The sequence below is a fragment of the Takifugu flavidus genome, chromosome 16 (genome assembly GCF_003711565.1).
Source record: "Takifugu flavidus isolate HTHZ2018 chromosome 16, ASM371156v2, whole genome shotgun sequence".
Taxonomy (NCBI): Eukaryota; Metazoa; Chordata; class Actinopteri; order Tetraodontiformes; family Tetraodontidae; genus Takifugu; species Takifugu flavidus.
This window is the reverse complement of record NC_079535.1, coordinates 12,336,754-12,349,565: the sequence shown is the minus strand read 5'-3', so window position 1 is coordinate 12,349,565 and position 12,812 is coordinate 12,336,754. Positions and strand designations below refer to the sequence as shown.

General features: G+C 55.2%; 1 protein-coding gene across 1 annotated transcript in view; it reads left to right on the top strand.

The window, feature by feature from the left end:
- akap6 (A kinase (PRKA) anchor protein 6) overlaps positions 1-9,608 on the top strand; it is a 73,023-nt gene extending 63,415 nt beyond the window's left edge. Inside the window, 5 exon segments of the mRNA XM_057011576.1 lie at positions 1,314-1,388; positions 1,543-1,695; positions 4,900-6,292; positions 6,295-7,484; positions 7,624-9,608. Coding sequence (XP_056867556.1) covers positions 1,314-1,388; positions 1,543-1,695; positions 4,900-6,292; positions 6,295-7,484; positions 7,624-8,616 — 3,804 coding nt within the window. The 3' untranslated portion in view covers positions 8,617-9,608.
- The last annotated feature ends 3,204 nt before the right edge of the window (positions 9,609-12,812 follow it).

Genomic DNA, 12,812 nt, shown 5'->3' with positions numbered 1-12,812 from the left:
GGAGAGGAGGAGGGAGCGGCGGAAGGATCAGGGATCAGTGAAAGAACGCAGCGGTGCAGAAAGAGCCCAGACTCGGGGATTCTTCTCTCCTCTTTGTCTGGGAGGAAAATTCTTCGGCCGCCGGAATCTCACCAAACCCAAATGTGACAACGGACAAAAGCAGTTAAATGTCATGATCCCAAATGCAAAGATCTCTATTTTTGGTACAGAAAAACAGTTTTCTGGCACGTCCAGAGGCAGAACTTTAGAACATCTCCGCAGGACAGGAAGTCATCTTTTGGGAGGCGTGGCCTGTGGCCTGTACCTCCGCCACCCCCTAGGGGGCAGTCGTGACCCCTCGGCATTCCCGTTCTCCATATTCGGTATTGTTGGGGAGGAAGTTCAGGGGAATTCGGAAGCGTCGGGATGCTGTGACAGCCGGTGAGCCGGAGCGACCGGACCGTCGTCTGGCCGCCAGGTGCTAAATTATCGTCCCTGCTTCCATCCACTTAAATCTCCCCTCCCCCGACGGCGTCTGCAGTTATTTGGCCAGAGCAAGTATCACATTTACCGTCATTTAGGGCTTCCTCCTCCAGCGTAACACGCACCTCCTGCTTGGAATGAATTCATCTGCAGCCTCGCCAGGCTTGTCCCCCCCCCATCCTGTCGGCTGTGTTCTGCTTCTCCGGCTCCTGTTTAGACAACCAGGCGCGGCGCAAATATGCTAAAACGATGAGAGCGACAGACGCGAGACGGAGGGAGTGCGGAGCGCACGCGCGCGCGCACGTGCGCCGGGGAGAGAATCCCATTTCATTGTAATAGTGTTTAATATTTATTGGAAAAATGTAAAGAAAATGTAAAGGAAGTGCTTCTCAGCGAGCGCGGCGGATTAGCATAAATAGTTTGGGCCTGGAACGTGTTAGCTGCCACCATGGAAGCTTTTCCGCTGTTTTCTGTCACACACACACACACACACACACACACGCACGCGCGCGCTGACCTTTGCGTGTCGGGACTCATCAGCATATAGTGATTTATAATGGGCGCCGCCGATGGTGCTTGTGTGTTTTCCTCTTTGCATTTATTGGACAGTTCTGGGCTCCTGTCAGTGGTTTGATGCTGTTGTTGCTGATCACAGATCAGCCAGGAGAACTTGACTTTGTGCTGCCAGCCGGCCCAATTCAACCGCTCGGGACCGAAAGCGTAAACGCGCTTAGACGGACGCCCGGACATCCACGAGGACCCGTCCGGGAGATAGGCCCGGTTTCGCTGTGCCCGGTTTCCGTCCTCCAGTCACAACGGAACCAATAACCTTTCTCTTCTCTGCCCCTCAGGGTCTGTGTTCGGAGGTGCGAGCTCGCCGCCGCGGCGTCTCCTCGGTGCTGAAGCTCTGTCAGAAGCTCCTGCAGGTGAGTCGGAACTCTAGAATCTATTAAGGAAATCTCAGAATCCGTTTGGACCCCAGAGACACGAACGCGTTTGCTCTGATTTTCCTAATCATTTAATTACCGTCTCATCGTTCTGACAAAACCCCTCTCCTAACGTGTCCGCCCTCCGGGACAGGCGGGCCCCCCGGCGGAGGTGGGCCCAGAGGGGGAGCAGCACAGGGAGGCCCTGCAGCTGCTGTCAATCAACCTGGAGCGGCGGTGGGAGGCGATCGTGATGCAGGCGCTGCAGTGGCAGAACCGACTGAAGAGGGAGCTGGGAGAGCAGCAGGTTGGAGCGCGCTGACATTTACACTTTACACGCTCGGCTCCGGCGCCGCAGGCAGTCGGCGGACGCACTGTCACACTCGCTGCGCGCGTCAGCCTCTGATTTGACGCCGGGATGCGGCGTGAAAGACAGATGGCGCCCTGATTGAGGCTGCGTTGTTGCCGTTACGGAGCCTTTCAGCCGGAGTGTCGCGCTCGGTCACGCCGGCGTGCGGCTCTGATTCCGCCGTCAAAGCTGCCCGACGTCATTTCCCACGTTGTGAACCTGTTGTTTAAAGTTTGGGTGTTTTAGGAGGTCGGATCCTCACCTGAGCCGGGCCTGAGGACCTTTCTGATCTATAGATCTATAGCCTGGACTGGTCGCCGTGGTGATCCACTTGATAAAACTTCTCCGCCTCCCGTGTGATCAGCGTCACAGGAACGAGGTTTTTCTCTGTGCCGCCCCCATAAGGCAGCAGAACCGGGTCCAAATGAGATTTCAGCGGGTTGACAGTTTGTGTGTCCTGGCGCCACGCGTGTCTGCCGCCATCGTGGAGCGCCGCCAAACAGGTTTGTCTTATTAGAAGTGTTGAAGCGGCGCGCAGCGACTGTTGAGCACCGCAGGGCGACGGCGGAGCAGACGAGCGCTCATGTGCATGTTCACAGAGAGGAGGGAAGGAGGGAGGGAGGGAGGGAGGGAAGGAGGGAAGGAGGGAAGGCTGGTTCCTCTGACAGCTGAGAGCTGCAGCAGAACGAATCTGTTCTGGTTTTATAAACTGATGATACGGTTAAAGAGACACATTTAAATATAAGCTGAGGTTGACAATAAAACGTGCACACAAACGCGTGCGTGCGACAGTGCTGGGGTTATTGATTGTCAGTAATCAATTGATGGATCGGAGCAACGTGTTAGGAGAGCTGAGAGGAGGTGGGGCGGCTAAAGGAGCATTTAGCTGCATTAATGCTAACGGTGGGGATGCGCCGCGATGACACAAAGGTCATGGGTTTGAGCCCAACCTCCAGGTCTACGGGGCCCGAGCCAGACACGGAGCCCAAATAGAAAAAAGCACGGGTCTAATAGTTGATCGGTCAAAAGACGACGAAAAAAATGCCACATTTGAGTTAGCAGAGGCTAATCTCTGTGTTCGCGCGTTTTCCTTTTTTTCTTCAGAACTAAACAAAGCAAGAAACCATTAAAACCATGTAAGTGAGGCCGGCTCGCTTATGAGTGTTGGTGTCGTCGTGTCCACACACACACACACACACACACACACACACACACACGGATGAGGAGAAGACAAATAACAGAGGGCAGACACTTTGACCTCGCTGCCTGGCTGGAGAGTAATTTCACTTCTCTTGGGATGAGGGAGGAATAAAGGAGGAGGCAGAGGCATATATCTGCTGCTTTAGCTTATAAATGAACACTTCTGCTCAGTGATAAAACGACTCGCCTCGTCTGTGTGTGTGGTGTGTGTGTGTGTGTGTGTGTATCTGTACGTTGGGCGAACCGCCTCCCTGTAATCTGATCGCATTCTTTAATCTGATTACAGGCCATAATTGCTTTAACTGGGATGTTTCTGGGGTGGGTTGGCGTCGGCCCCGATGACAGTTTTTCAGCTCCGACCGTGTCATCGCTGACGCGGTTCCGACCGTTCGGACTCGGCCGCGCTAGAGAGGCGGCGTGTTCGGACTCCTGCTGCTCTGAATGCAGAGGAAAGAGGGAGTTTTAGCGTCGAGGTGACGTTAAAGGAGCTCGACTGGACCGAACTGTGAGGACGAGGCTTCGCCGTCTGCTGCTGTAACCTGACGTATGGAAATTGTCTTCAAAGCGCTCTTCTCCCTGTTGTCCAAACACGCTTTAAAGCGGAACTGCGAGCTGCGTTTGCAATTACCTTCAACCTCTCCTCCACTCTGCATGGAGCCGTGATTTATCTGCTCGCTGCTCCGGGTTCTGAAGCTGCAGCGCGGCGACGCCAGGTTCCCTCGGCGCTTTGACAAGCGCTGCGGCAGAGAGCCGGTGGAGTCCGGAGCGGCGCTGGAAGCTCCTGCAGGGGCGCCGGCACATGAATAATCACCCAGACGCTGCTAGATAGCGCCGCTCTCCTTGGGCCTTCCAGCAGATGCTATGCTAACAAATGGGAGCAGTCAGAAAATGGCTAATGGGAAAAAAAAAAAAAAAAAAAGTTTTCACCCCCCAGAAAAAACCCTCAACCCCACAACACCCCCGCGGATAACACTGGAAACGCCGCTAAAATCTGTTAGCCGTTTAAAATCCTTCATTAACAACCGTCGGCGCCTTAAACGGCGACCGTATTTTTCCCGCCTTGACAGGAATCCCGTTTTGTTGTCGGCGTCTCAACTGAGACCTGAAGCTGTTGTTAAAACCGCAGGAATGAGATAGATTACATGTATAAATGATGCCCGCGGTTCCTGTGGGTCATCAAATGCTTGATTTGATTGGATTATTCTGATTGATCTCCTCCGCCGTCGACGCCGAATGTGTTTTCCAACGCGGCCGCAGCAGCAGAACCCCGTTCGGTCATTACCCCCGTTTCCCTTATCAGCACAAGGGGAATAAACACAAATCTAATAGAAATTCATTATCCGGGCCCACACACACACACACACACACACACACACACACACACACACACAGCCAACTAGTTTATTAGATTAATAGGCTATGAATGGCTAATACGAATTACCCCCCTCTCTTGTTAACGAGACGCGGAGCAATTTGTATAATTATGTCTGTGGAAGAGAAGAATTCCTGTGTCTAAGCATATTTTTAGACAGCCGCGCGTTCTGAAGGCTTTTGATTACGTATTTACTTTGGGCTTTTCAGCTGCGTGCTCTTCTCTCTCTCAGAAGTCGTTTTTGAATAATTCATCGCTTTGTTCCAGAGCAGAATAATTTGTGTTGAGATTTATGAGCATTTGCTCTGGGGCGGGCTGATTTCACTCCTCTTTCTCTGTTTTTGTAAAAAAAAAGATCACAGAGCAGCGTTTTGTCGGCGCGTCTCCGAGGCCCGAGTCGAGCGGCGTCTCTGGGGCCGACGCGAGATGTTTGCTACCGTTAGCAAACAAGCGGCGCAGATCCACGTGTGGCGCCGGGGTTTCAGGAGCGTCTCAAAGTTCTGGAACTCTGACCCATAGCTCAGTAATTGGACCTCGGGTTTCAGGTCTTAACTGCTGCTGAGCTTCTTCTTCTCTGCTTTTCCCTGCAGGTTCCGGGGAACTTTCTCGAGCCGGGGCTGGTGGACCTCCACAAGATGAGCCCGATCCCTGCAGGTCCAGTGGCGCATCTGCAGGACGACTCCTGGGAGTGGGATGAGACGGACATGACCATCACTGAGGTGGAACCGCAGGAGGTTCCCGACCTGATGCACAACCTCCCCTCAGAACCATCAGCACAGCCTGAGGAGGCGGCCGGCTCCACATTAGAGGCTCATTCCGGGTCAGATCCGATGGCCCAGAATCCTCCTTCGAAGAACGTCCTCCAGGTGTACAGCCTCCACTCTGTGGAGTTGTACCGGCAGCCTCCTCTGGCTGAAGGTTCCTCCCTGTGGCACAAATCAGACAAGCAGAAGCAGCACCTTCTCCTGAAGAGCATGAGCAAAGATTCCTCATTTTCCTCCTTCGAATCCCTCCCGGACCTCCTGGGAGGCTCGTCGGACTGCCGGGGGGACGGGAACCTTCGATTGTGCGACGGCGGGAGGAAAGGAAGCGGCCAGTCGGCGAGCAGCCAGCGGTCGGAGAGCGAGAGCGGGATCGTCAGCGACACTGGAGACACGGAGACCACCGCGACCAATGAGGAGAACAACGGGAGCCCCGACGGAGACATGTCCAAGCACAGAAAGGTCAGGAGTGAGGAGAAGATGAAGGAGAAAGTGTGGAGGAGGGATGAAAGGAGGAGGCACAGGAGGGGGGGAGGGGCAGCTGCTGAACTCTTCATCAACGGGCGAGGGACCTTCGAGTCTCCCTCCGATTATGACCTGGGAGGTGACCAGTTTAGGGCCTCCAGTCCACTCATGTCTCAGGCCTCCTCCTTGGAGTCCATTCTGGCCCTGGGTGAGGAGCTGTTTCCCTCCAAAGACTTGCTGCATCGGAGCGCCTCCCTGGAGAGCTGCCTGCTGCCCCCGCGAAGCTCCGATGGAGACACGGAAGCTGGTCTGGGGGAACAAGGAGAAGGTGATCCAGGAAGGCAGAGTAAAAATGAAAGTGCTGAAGCGGAGTGTTCCTCTGGGGAGCTTAGTCGAAGAACTCTAGATCTCCTGAAACGCCTGGAGAACATCCAGACACCGCTGGCGAGCACAATGACCCGTAGCGTTTCTGACATGACTCTCCAGAGCACCTCCACCCGGCGCAACCGTCTCCCACCCTCCCCTTCTCTTGGTGGTTCTTCGCTTAGAAGGATTCCTGGTTCCTCTCGGAAGGAACCGCCCCGTGTGATTCAGGAGAGCTCAGCCTCGGCGTCTCTGGTGGAGCTGAGCAGCGCTGAGGACTCATCTGTGGGCTCGGACCGCTTCACAGTCCCCAGAAATCAACATCTGGTGGTGCCCAACGCAGGCGGCAACGGCAACTTCGTCTCCTACAGGAAGCCCTGCCAGGGCAGCAGAAGAGGGGGGTGGACGAGGCAGACGCAGCGAGCGTGAGCCTCCTGGTCAACGTCTCCTCCACCTGCACGGATGAAGACGAGGACGACAGTGACCTGCTCTCCTCCTCCACCCTCACGCTCACAGAGGAGGAGCTCGGGCTTCAGGAGGACGAAGAGGAGGGGATAAGCAGTACTTCCTCTGGAAACGAGGAAGAGGAGGAGATGGAAGGGTCCTACGTCCTGGGGCTGGACTACCTGACGACGGAGCTGCAGAGTTTTATCCGATCTCCTCGTGTCTCCTCCTCAAAACCAGACAGCAGTCTGCGGGACGAGCTGCAGTGCGGCGCCAGTCTCTCCTCCACCTCCTCCACTCAAAGATCTGACCAGCAGCCTTTTCTGCACGCCTCAGTGGCTCCAGCCACAAAAACCAACACGGAACACCGCAACAAGCTGGCCAAGAACCGCACGGAGAACCCAAAGAACCACAGCAACGTGGCCAGAAGCTACATCAGCCGCTTCGTGGACGATGTGGAGAACGGGAACGTGGAGCAGAGCGGTTTCAAACGCAAGGACGAGGACGACGAGCTCCTCCGAGAGGAGTCCAGCGTGTTCACCAAGAAAGGAGAAGTGGTCCGGGAGGAGTCATACGTGTTCCCCAGAACCGGGGAGCTTCCTGCAGATGTTCACAGCTGCGTCTCCAAACCGGAGTCGCAGGTGCTCCGCCCCTTTATCCACAGACGGTCTTCCTCCCTGGTGGGACAGCTGAAGGGGGAGTTGCCCTGTCACAGCTCCTCCCTTCCCACGCCTCCTTCTCTCTCACCCATGGAGGACCACAGATCCCATGATGCTTTGCAGAAGAACGGCCCATTGGCTTCAGGACGGAAGGCCATCACCATCCAGGAGAAGTTCAAGTTCTCCTCTTTTGTGCTGGAGGAGACAAAGAGGGAGGTGAGGGAGGTGGGGTCGTCTCTTCCTCCCAAGAAGCGCCACAGCTCTCACCCGTCCTGCTGTAGCCACCTGCCCCCGCCCTCGCCCCTGCAGCCCCCCAGCGTGGGGGAGGGAAAGAAGGAGGACGTGCACAACTTTGTGATGGAGATCATCGACATGACCTCAACCGCGCTGAGGACCAAAGGAGGTCAGACGGAAGAACCCAACCAGGATGGAAGAGCGGCCCCGGACCAGGCTCCTGCACCCCTCACGCAGATCCGAGACAAGGTACCGATTTCAGATTAGCAGCTAGAAGTGGGCGGAGCCACCGCAGTTAAAGAGAATCCAATATGATTAAGGAGGCAACAATTTTCACCTCCTCAGCTTGAATGTTCTCCACATCTTCTTCTTCTCTGCCTCCTCTCAGGTCCTGGAACACTCCCACCGGCCTCTCCACCTCCGGAAGGGCGACTTCTACTCCTACCTGTCTCTCTCCTCTCATGACAGCGACTGCGGCGAGGTCACTCAGTGTTCGGAGGACAAGAGTTCTACGCCGACGCCGTACAGCATCCCCGTGTACGCCACGCCCACCCAGGGCCTCCACAGCCCCAACCCGGAGACCTTCACTAGCACCAGACGTCAGACGACGGCCTCAAGAACGACTCGCCACCCGGAGTCCCCCGGGAACCCCGACGGTCCGCCTTTGAGCCCGGAGGTCCGAGACGAGGAGACCCTGTTCCCCGCCTGCACGGAGGAGGTCTACCTGGGCCCGCCGCTCTGCTACAGCGTGTCTCTCACCAAGAAACCGCGGCGTCTTTTAACGGAGAAAGACTCGTCTCAGGCCTCTCACGGTCCGGACGCCAGGTCCAGATCGGATCCAGAGCGTCCCTGGTCTGAGGGGACGCCCTCCAGCCCAGACGTTAGTCCCCGTCCCCCGGCGCCGCTGCAGGACTCCTCCCTCCCGTCCACCTCCGCGTCCTCAGACTGCAGGTCTCTCCGGGGGGCACCTGACACCCCCTCCGCCATCTTCAATGACGCCGCGGCAGAGCGGCGAGGTGAGGACCCGTACCTCCTGTGTGATGTCGCTGAGAGTGTCAGCACGCCGCGAGAGGAGAGGCGCCGTAATGAGGGTCCTTCTTATCTTAATCCCCGGGCGCGTGTTACCCTGATAGACTCGTCCGCCGCCGCCGAATGTTCGCCACATACTAAAGCGCTTGAATCCAATATGGGCGCCGTAATGACCAAGATAAGTGTTTGCGGCTCGGCTACAAATCCCTCAAAAGAGCCGCTCGCCACCGCCACGCACATTAATCCCAAAATTAACCGTTCGCCGATGAGAGAGGCAGATAGGGAGGAGGAGCAGGGGGCGAGGCGTAGGGGCGGCGGCGGGGGGAGGAGGAGCGGCGCCGGGGCAGGTTAGTGTTCCAGGGAACAGCCTGATCCGCTCTCTGCAGGTATTAGCCTGAGCCCTCGGCGGCTCCGAACACCACCAGCCCATCTGTGCTGATGTGGAACCTCCTCCACTCCTCCTCCTCCTCCTCCCTCTGTCTTTTGCTCCTTTTTTGTTACATTTACTGGAATCAACAGGATAATTGTGATATTTTACCACAGCGCACCACCCCCCCACCCTGTTTTCCTCTTTCCTCGGGTGTTAATGGAAGGGAGGATTTGCAGACTTGTCACTTTTTTAGTGAAAAGGTTAAGGTCCAGAGAACAACATCAGCATAATTAAAGCAGTCAGATTTCATTAGGATTCATCGGTGAGGATCGTTCAATTCACTTCAACGTTAAATTAGCATGTTTGTGCTCTTTTCACAATTTTCTATTTCTTTATGCAAATGAGCTCTGGCAGTTTTTGAAGCTTCCTGCAGCCTCACTGGCCGCCCTGTTTATCTCCGCCACAGAAGAACACGGCTCAGCCGTAGAGGCGCTGCCTGATCCACGCGCGTGCTAACGGACACGTGCAATAAAAAAAAGAAAAATCGGCGTTTACGGAGCCAAAACTGTCTCCTGAAGAGTCGATATCTGCTCCTGTAACACTTCAAATGAAAGAACACAGTTAATCTGCTGACCACGAGCTGCGGGCTAGCCGCTAGCTAACTGCTAGCAGTTAATAACACATGTTTAGCATCTTTATGAACCTATTTTAGATACATTAGAAGAACATTTGTAGGAGGGGGGGCTTTCAAGGGCACTCAGTCATGTAAGAGGTGGGGGGGGGGGGGGTCGTTTCCTTCCCGATGCTGATGTTAATGGAAGCTCGTCATCGGAGAGAAAAGAAGCTGATTAGAAAACAAACACCGTTCAGCCTGATAACAGTTTTCATTTATTCTCCTCTTGTTTGTCGAAAGAAGAAAGTGGAACATGATTTTCTCATCATGAGGATCAACAGTTTCTTCTTCTCCTTCTCCCTCTTTTAATTTCTGTTCCCCTCAGGTGAGCAGCAGGAGGAGGCGGAGCCTAACAGCAACAAGACCGCCCACTTCAAGCACAGGCAGAGTGAGCTTGTTTACTGTTTGTTGTTTATTTATTGAGACGTGAAGTCGCGTTTTCATCATTTTTGTAGTTTTAAATTTCAAATGAAATCTGGAGCCTGCAAAACAAAAGCCATCACTGACACGATCTGTGCACGGCCCTGTGGCTACCTCCAGGGCTCCAAACCCCACTGCCCCCCCCACACAACACACACACACACACACACACACACACCCACACGCACACCCACACCACACGCACACGCACACACACACACACCACAACACACGGCCCTGAGGGCAGGGCATGAGAGTCCAGGTAGATGCTCTGACAGCCCAACAGCTGCAGGTTAGAAAGACATGTTCATACACACACACACACACACACACACAGAGGACAGACCTGTATATACACTTATGCTGAGTGTACAAACTCACACGAGAACACACACACTTACACACAGACTCATCCTGGTGATGTGTACAGCTGTCCTGACCCCCATGGCGTGCCCCAGTCCATCCCACCTGTTCAGTCCCCTTCCAGCAGACACACACACACACCACACACACACACAGGTGCAATTAAAGCAATCGCAAATGCGGCTCATGATGCGTTCTGTGACCCAGACAGCAGAGGGTCTGTGTGTGTGTGTGTGTGTGTGTGTGTGTGTGTGTGTGTGTGTGTGTGTAACATCACCGAATCATGTTTGAGAAATTTCACTGAAGCAGAAAACAACGAGTGTTTGATTCATGCAGGAGTGTAAATATTAAATCCGACAGAAATTAGCTGTAATATTAACGACATCACTCCTAAATTGACCCTCGCAGGTCTTCAAACATCACCTGTTGTTGGAGCAGCTGACAGGTGATGTGGGGGGGGGGGAATGGACTCCCGTTACCATAGCAACAAAACTTTAAAGATTGAAGGATGTTGTCACATGAAAAGAGAAAAGAACAGGGGGAGGACCAAAATCTACAAAATGTGTTTTTCAAATCCTTTCTCTTCCCTCCCTCCCTCCCTCCCTCCCTCCCTCCACCATCCCTCCCTCCACCGTCCCTCCCTCATCCCTCCCTCCCCCTCCATCCAATCTCCCATCCCTCCCTCCCTCCCTCCCTCCACCACCGTCCCTCCCTCATCCCTCCCTCCCTCCCTCCCTCCATCCCTCCCCCATCCCTCCCTCCACCGTCCCTCCTCCCTCCCCCCGTCCCTCCCCATCCATCCCTCCCTCCCTCCCCCATCTCCCTCCCTCCCTCCCTCCATCCCTCCCCCATCCTCCCCTCCCCCGTCCCCTCCTCCCTCCCCCCTCCCTCCCCATCCATCCCTCCCTCCCTCCCCCATCCCTCCCTCCGTCCCTCCCCCCCCACCCCTCCCTCCCCCGTCCCTCCCCCCCCCCCCCCCCCTCTGTCCATACAGAGACGACCTGTGGGATCAGGAGCCTCCAGGATGCATCTCTGAGGGGCCTCAGCTGATTGGTCCTCTGTCCTTGGCTTCGTCCCTCTGGCTGCTCCCCTCCTCTTCCTCCTCTTCCCCTCCTCCTCCTCCTCCTCTTCCTCCTCTTCCTCCTTCCTTTCCTCGCCTTTCACGCCTTCCTGCTGAAACAAATGGTCACCAGGCGGGACGGAGCGCCCTGGCAGCAGTCTCAGGGCCGCCGCCGTTCCCACTGATTTATTTGTCTGAGTGTGATTTCAGGGTCGCAGCTGAAGAGTTTGGATCTGATCCATCCATGTTGCTGATGAAGTGTTTTAGTTCTGTAGTGTGTTTATTATTGGATCTGTGGAACCAGCAGCAGCACCTGGGCCGGGTCGGACCGCTCAGACTGCCTGGCTCCCAATTCAGAATCAGGATCATTCCAGATGTTTTCCACAACACAAAGGTCACATTTCCAACAAGTACAGGTGTAAATACGTGAATACACCCGGTAAACACCCCCCACCGGTCAGGAGCGCCACAGGAACGGTGTGTGTGTGTGTGTGTGGGGGGGGGGGGGGCATAACGAGGGAGAGAAGGAAGTCGTGATAGAAAGACTCAAAAGAAGGTTGTATTAAAGGTGGAATCCCAGATGTATGAGCAGGATGTGTTAGCGTAGCGTAGCGTAGCGGGATGGTGTCCTCAGGTGGATCACAGGAGCAGCCAGATGATGGAGGGACAACCACCACGCCCCCCCCCCCTCCATGGTTACAGGTTTGTCTGAAGCAGGAGCCCCCCCCCCGAGTGGAGGCAAATCTCAGTTTTAAATCCTCGCCTCTTTTCCGGGGTGTTTGGTCCAGCTGTAGGTGGCGCTGCTCACACCCCTCTTTAATCACACACACACCCCGTTCGCTACCCTCAGACATGACTCTGGGCGTATCCATGGAAACGCGGTTGTTGGGGGAGTGACCTGTCGGTGTGGAGTCAAAGTGTGCGACTCTTCCGAGGGAAGATGGCGCCGCCGATCAACCTATATTTAATCAATGTTGTTTGCATTAGCGAAGACGTCAGAACGCAGCGACGAGGCCCTTTGATCTATGCAACACCACCACAGCTGCTGTGACGGTGTTCAGGTGCGACGACTGTTGCTCCGCCGGTGGACGTTCGGCTCTGCTCTCTCTAGGGGTGTGTTTTTTTATTTGGGGACTGTTGTAGAGGCGTTAGCGCCACGCTAAGGGTTGCTAGCGGGGGTGAGTGTGACCCCGGGACTCTCATGTGTGCCTTGCTCTGCTGTTGCTACTGTTGTGCGTCTCCGGCTGTTGGACGACAGGCGGCGAGGTTGAGGTGTAAATCCGAAGAAGCGGGAATGTTTGTGTCTGTGACCTTCACGTAGATCATCTTTGTTAGTAAACGCTTGACTGCATGGTTCCTGTCCACCACCGTCAAAACTAATAAACTCGACTGATTGTGAGCAAACTCTTCTTCTCTTCTCGTTATTGTCGGCGAAACGTCCGAGTGACGGACGGGAAACGTCCATCAGATCAAAGCCCAGCTGGAATCACGCCGATGATGGCGCCCGATCTCCGCTGGGTCCAACAGAACCCGTCAGAAGGTTCAGCTGCCACAGAAGCGACCTCGCCGTTCACCACGGCTCAGAGGTCACGACCTTTGGTGCTGTAACCGGGCCTGGAAGCTTGAGAAGGTCCAGAACCTCCTCCAGAACCTCACTGGTCC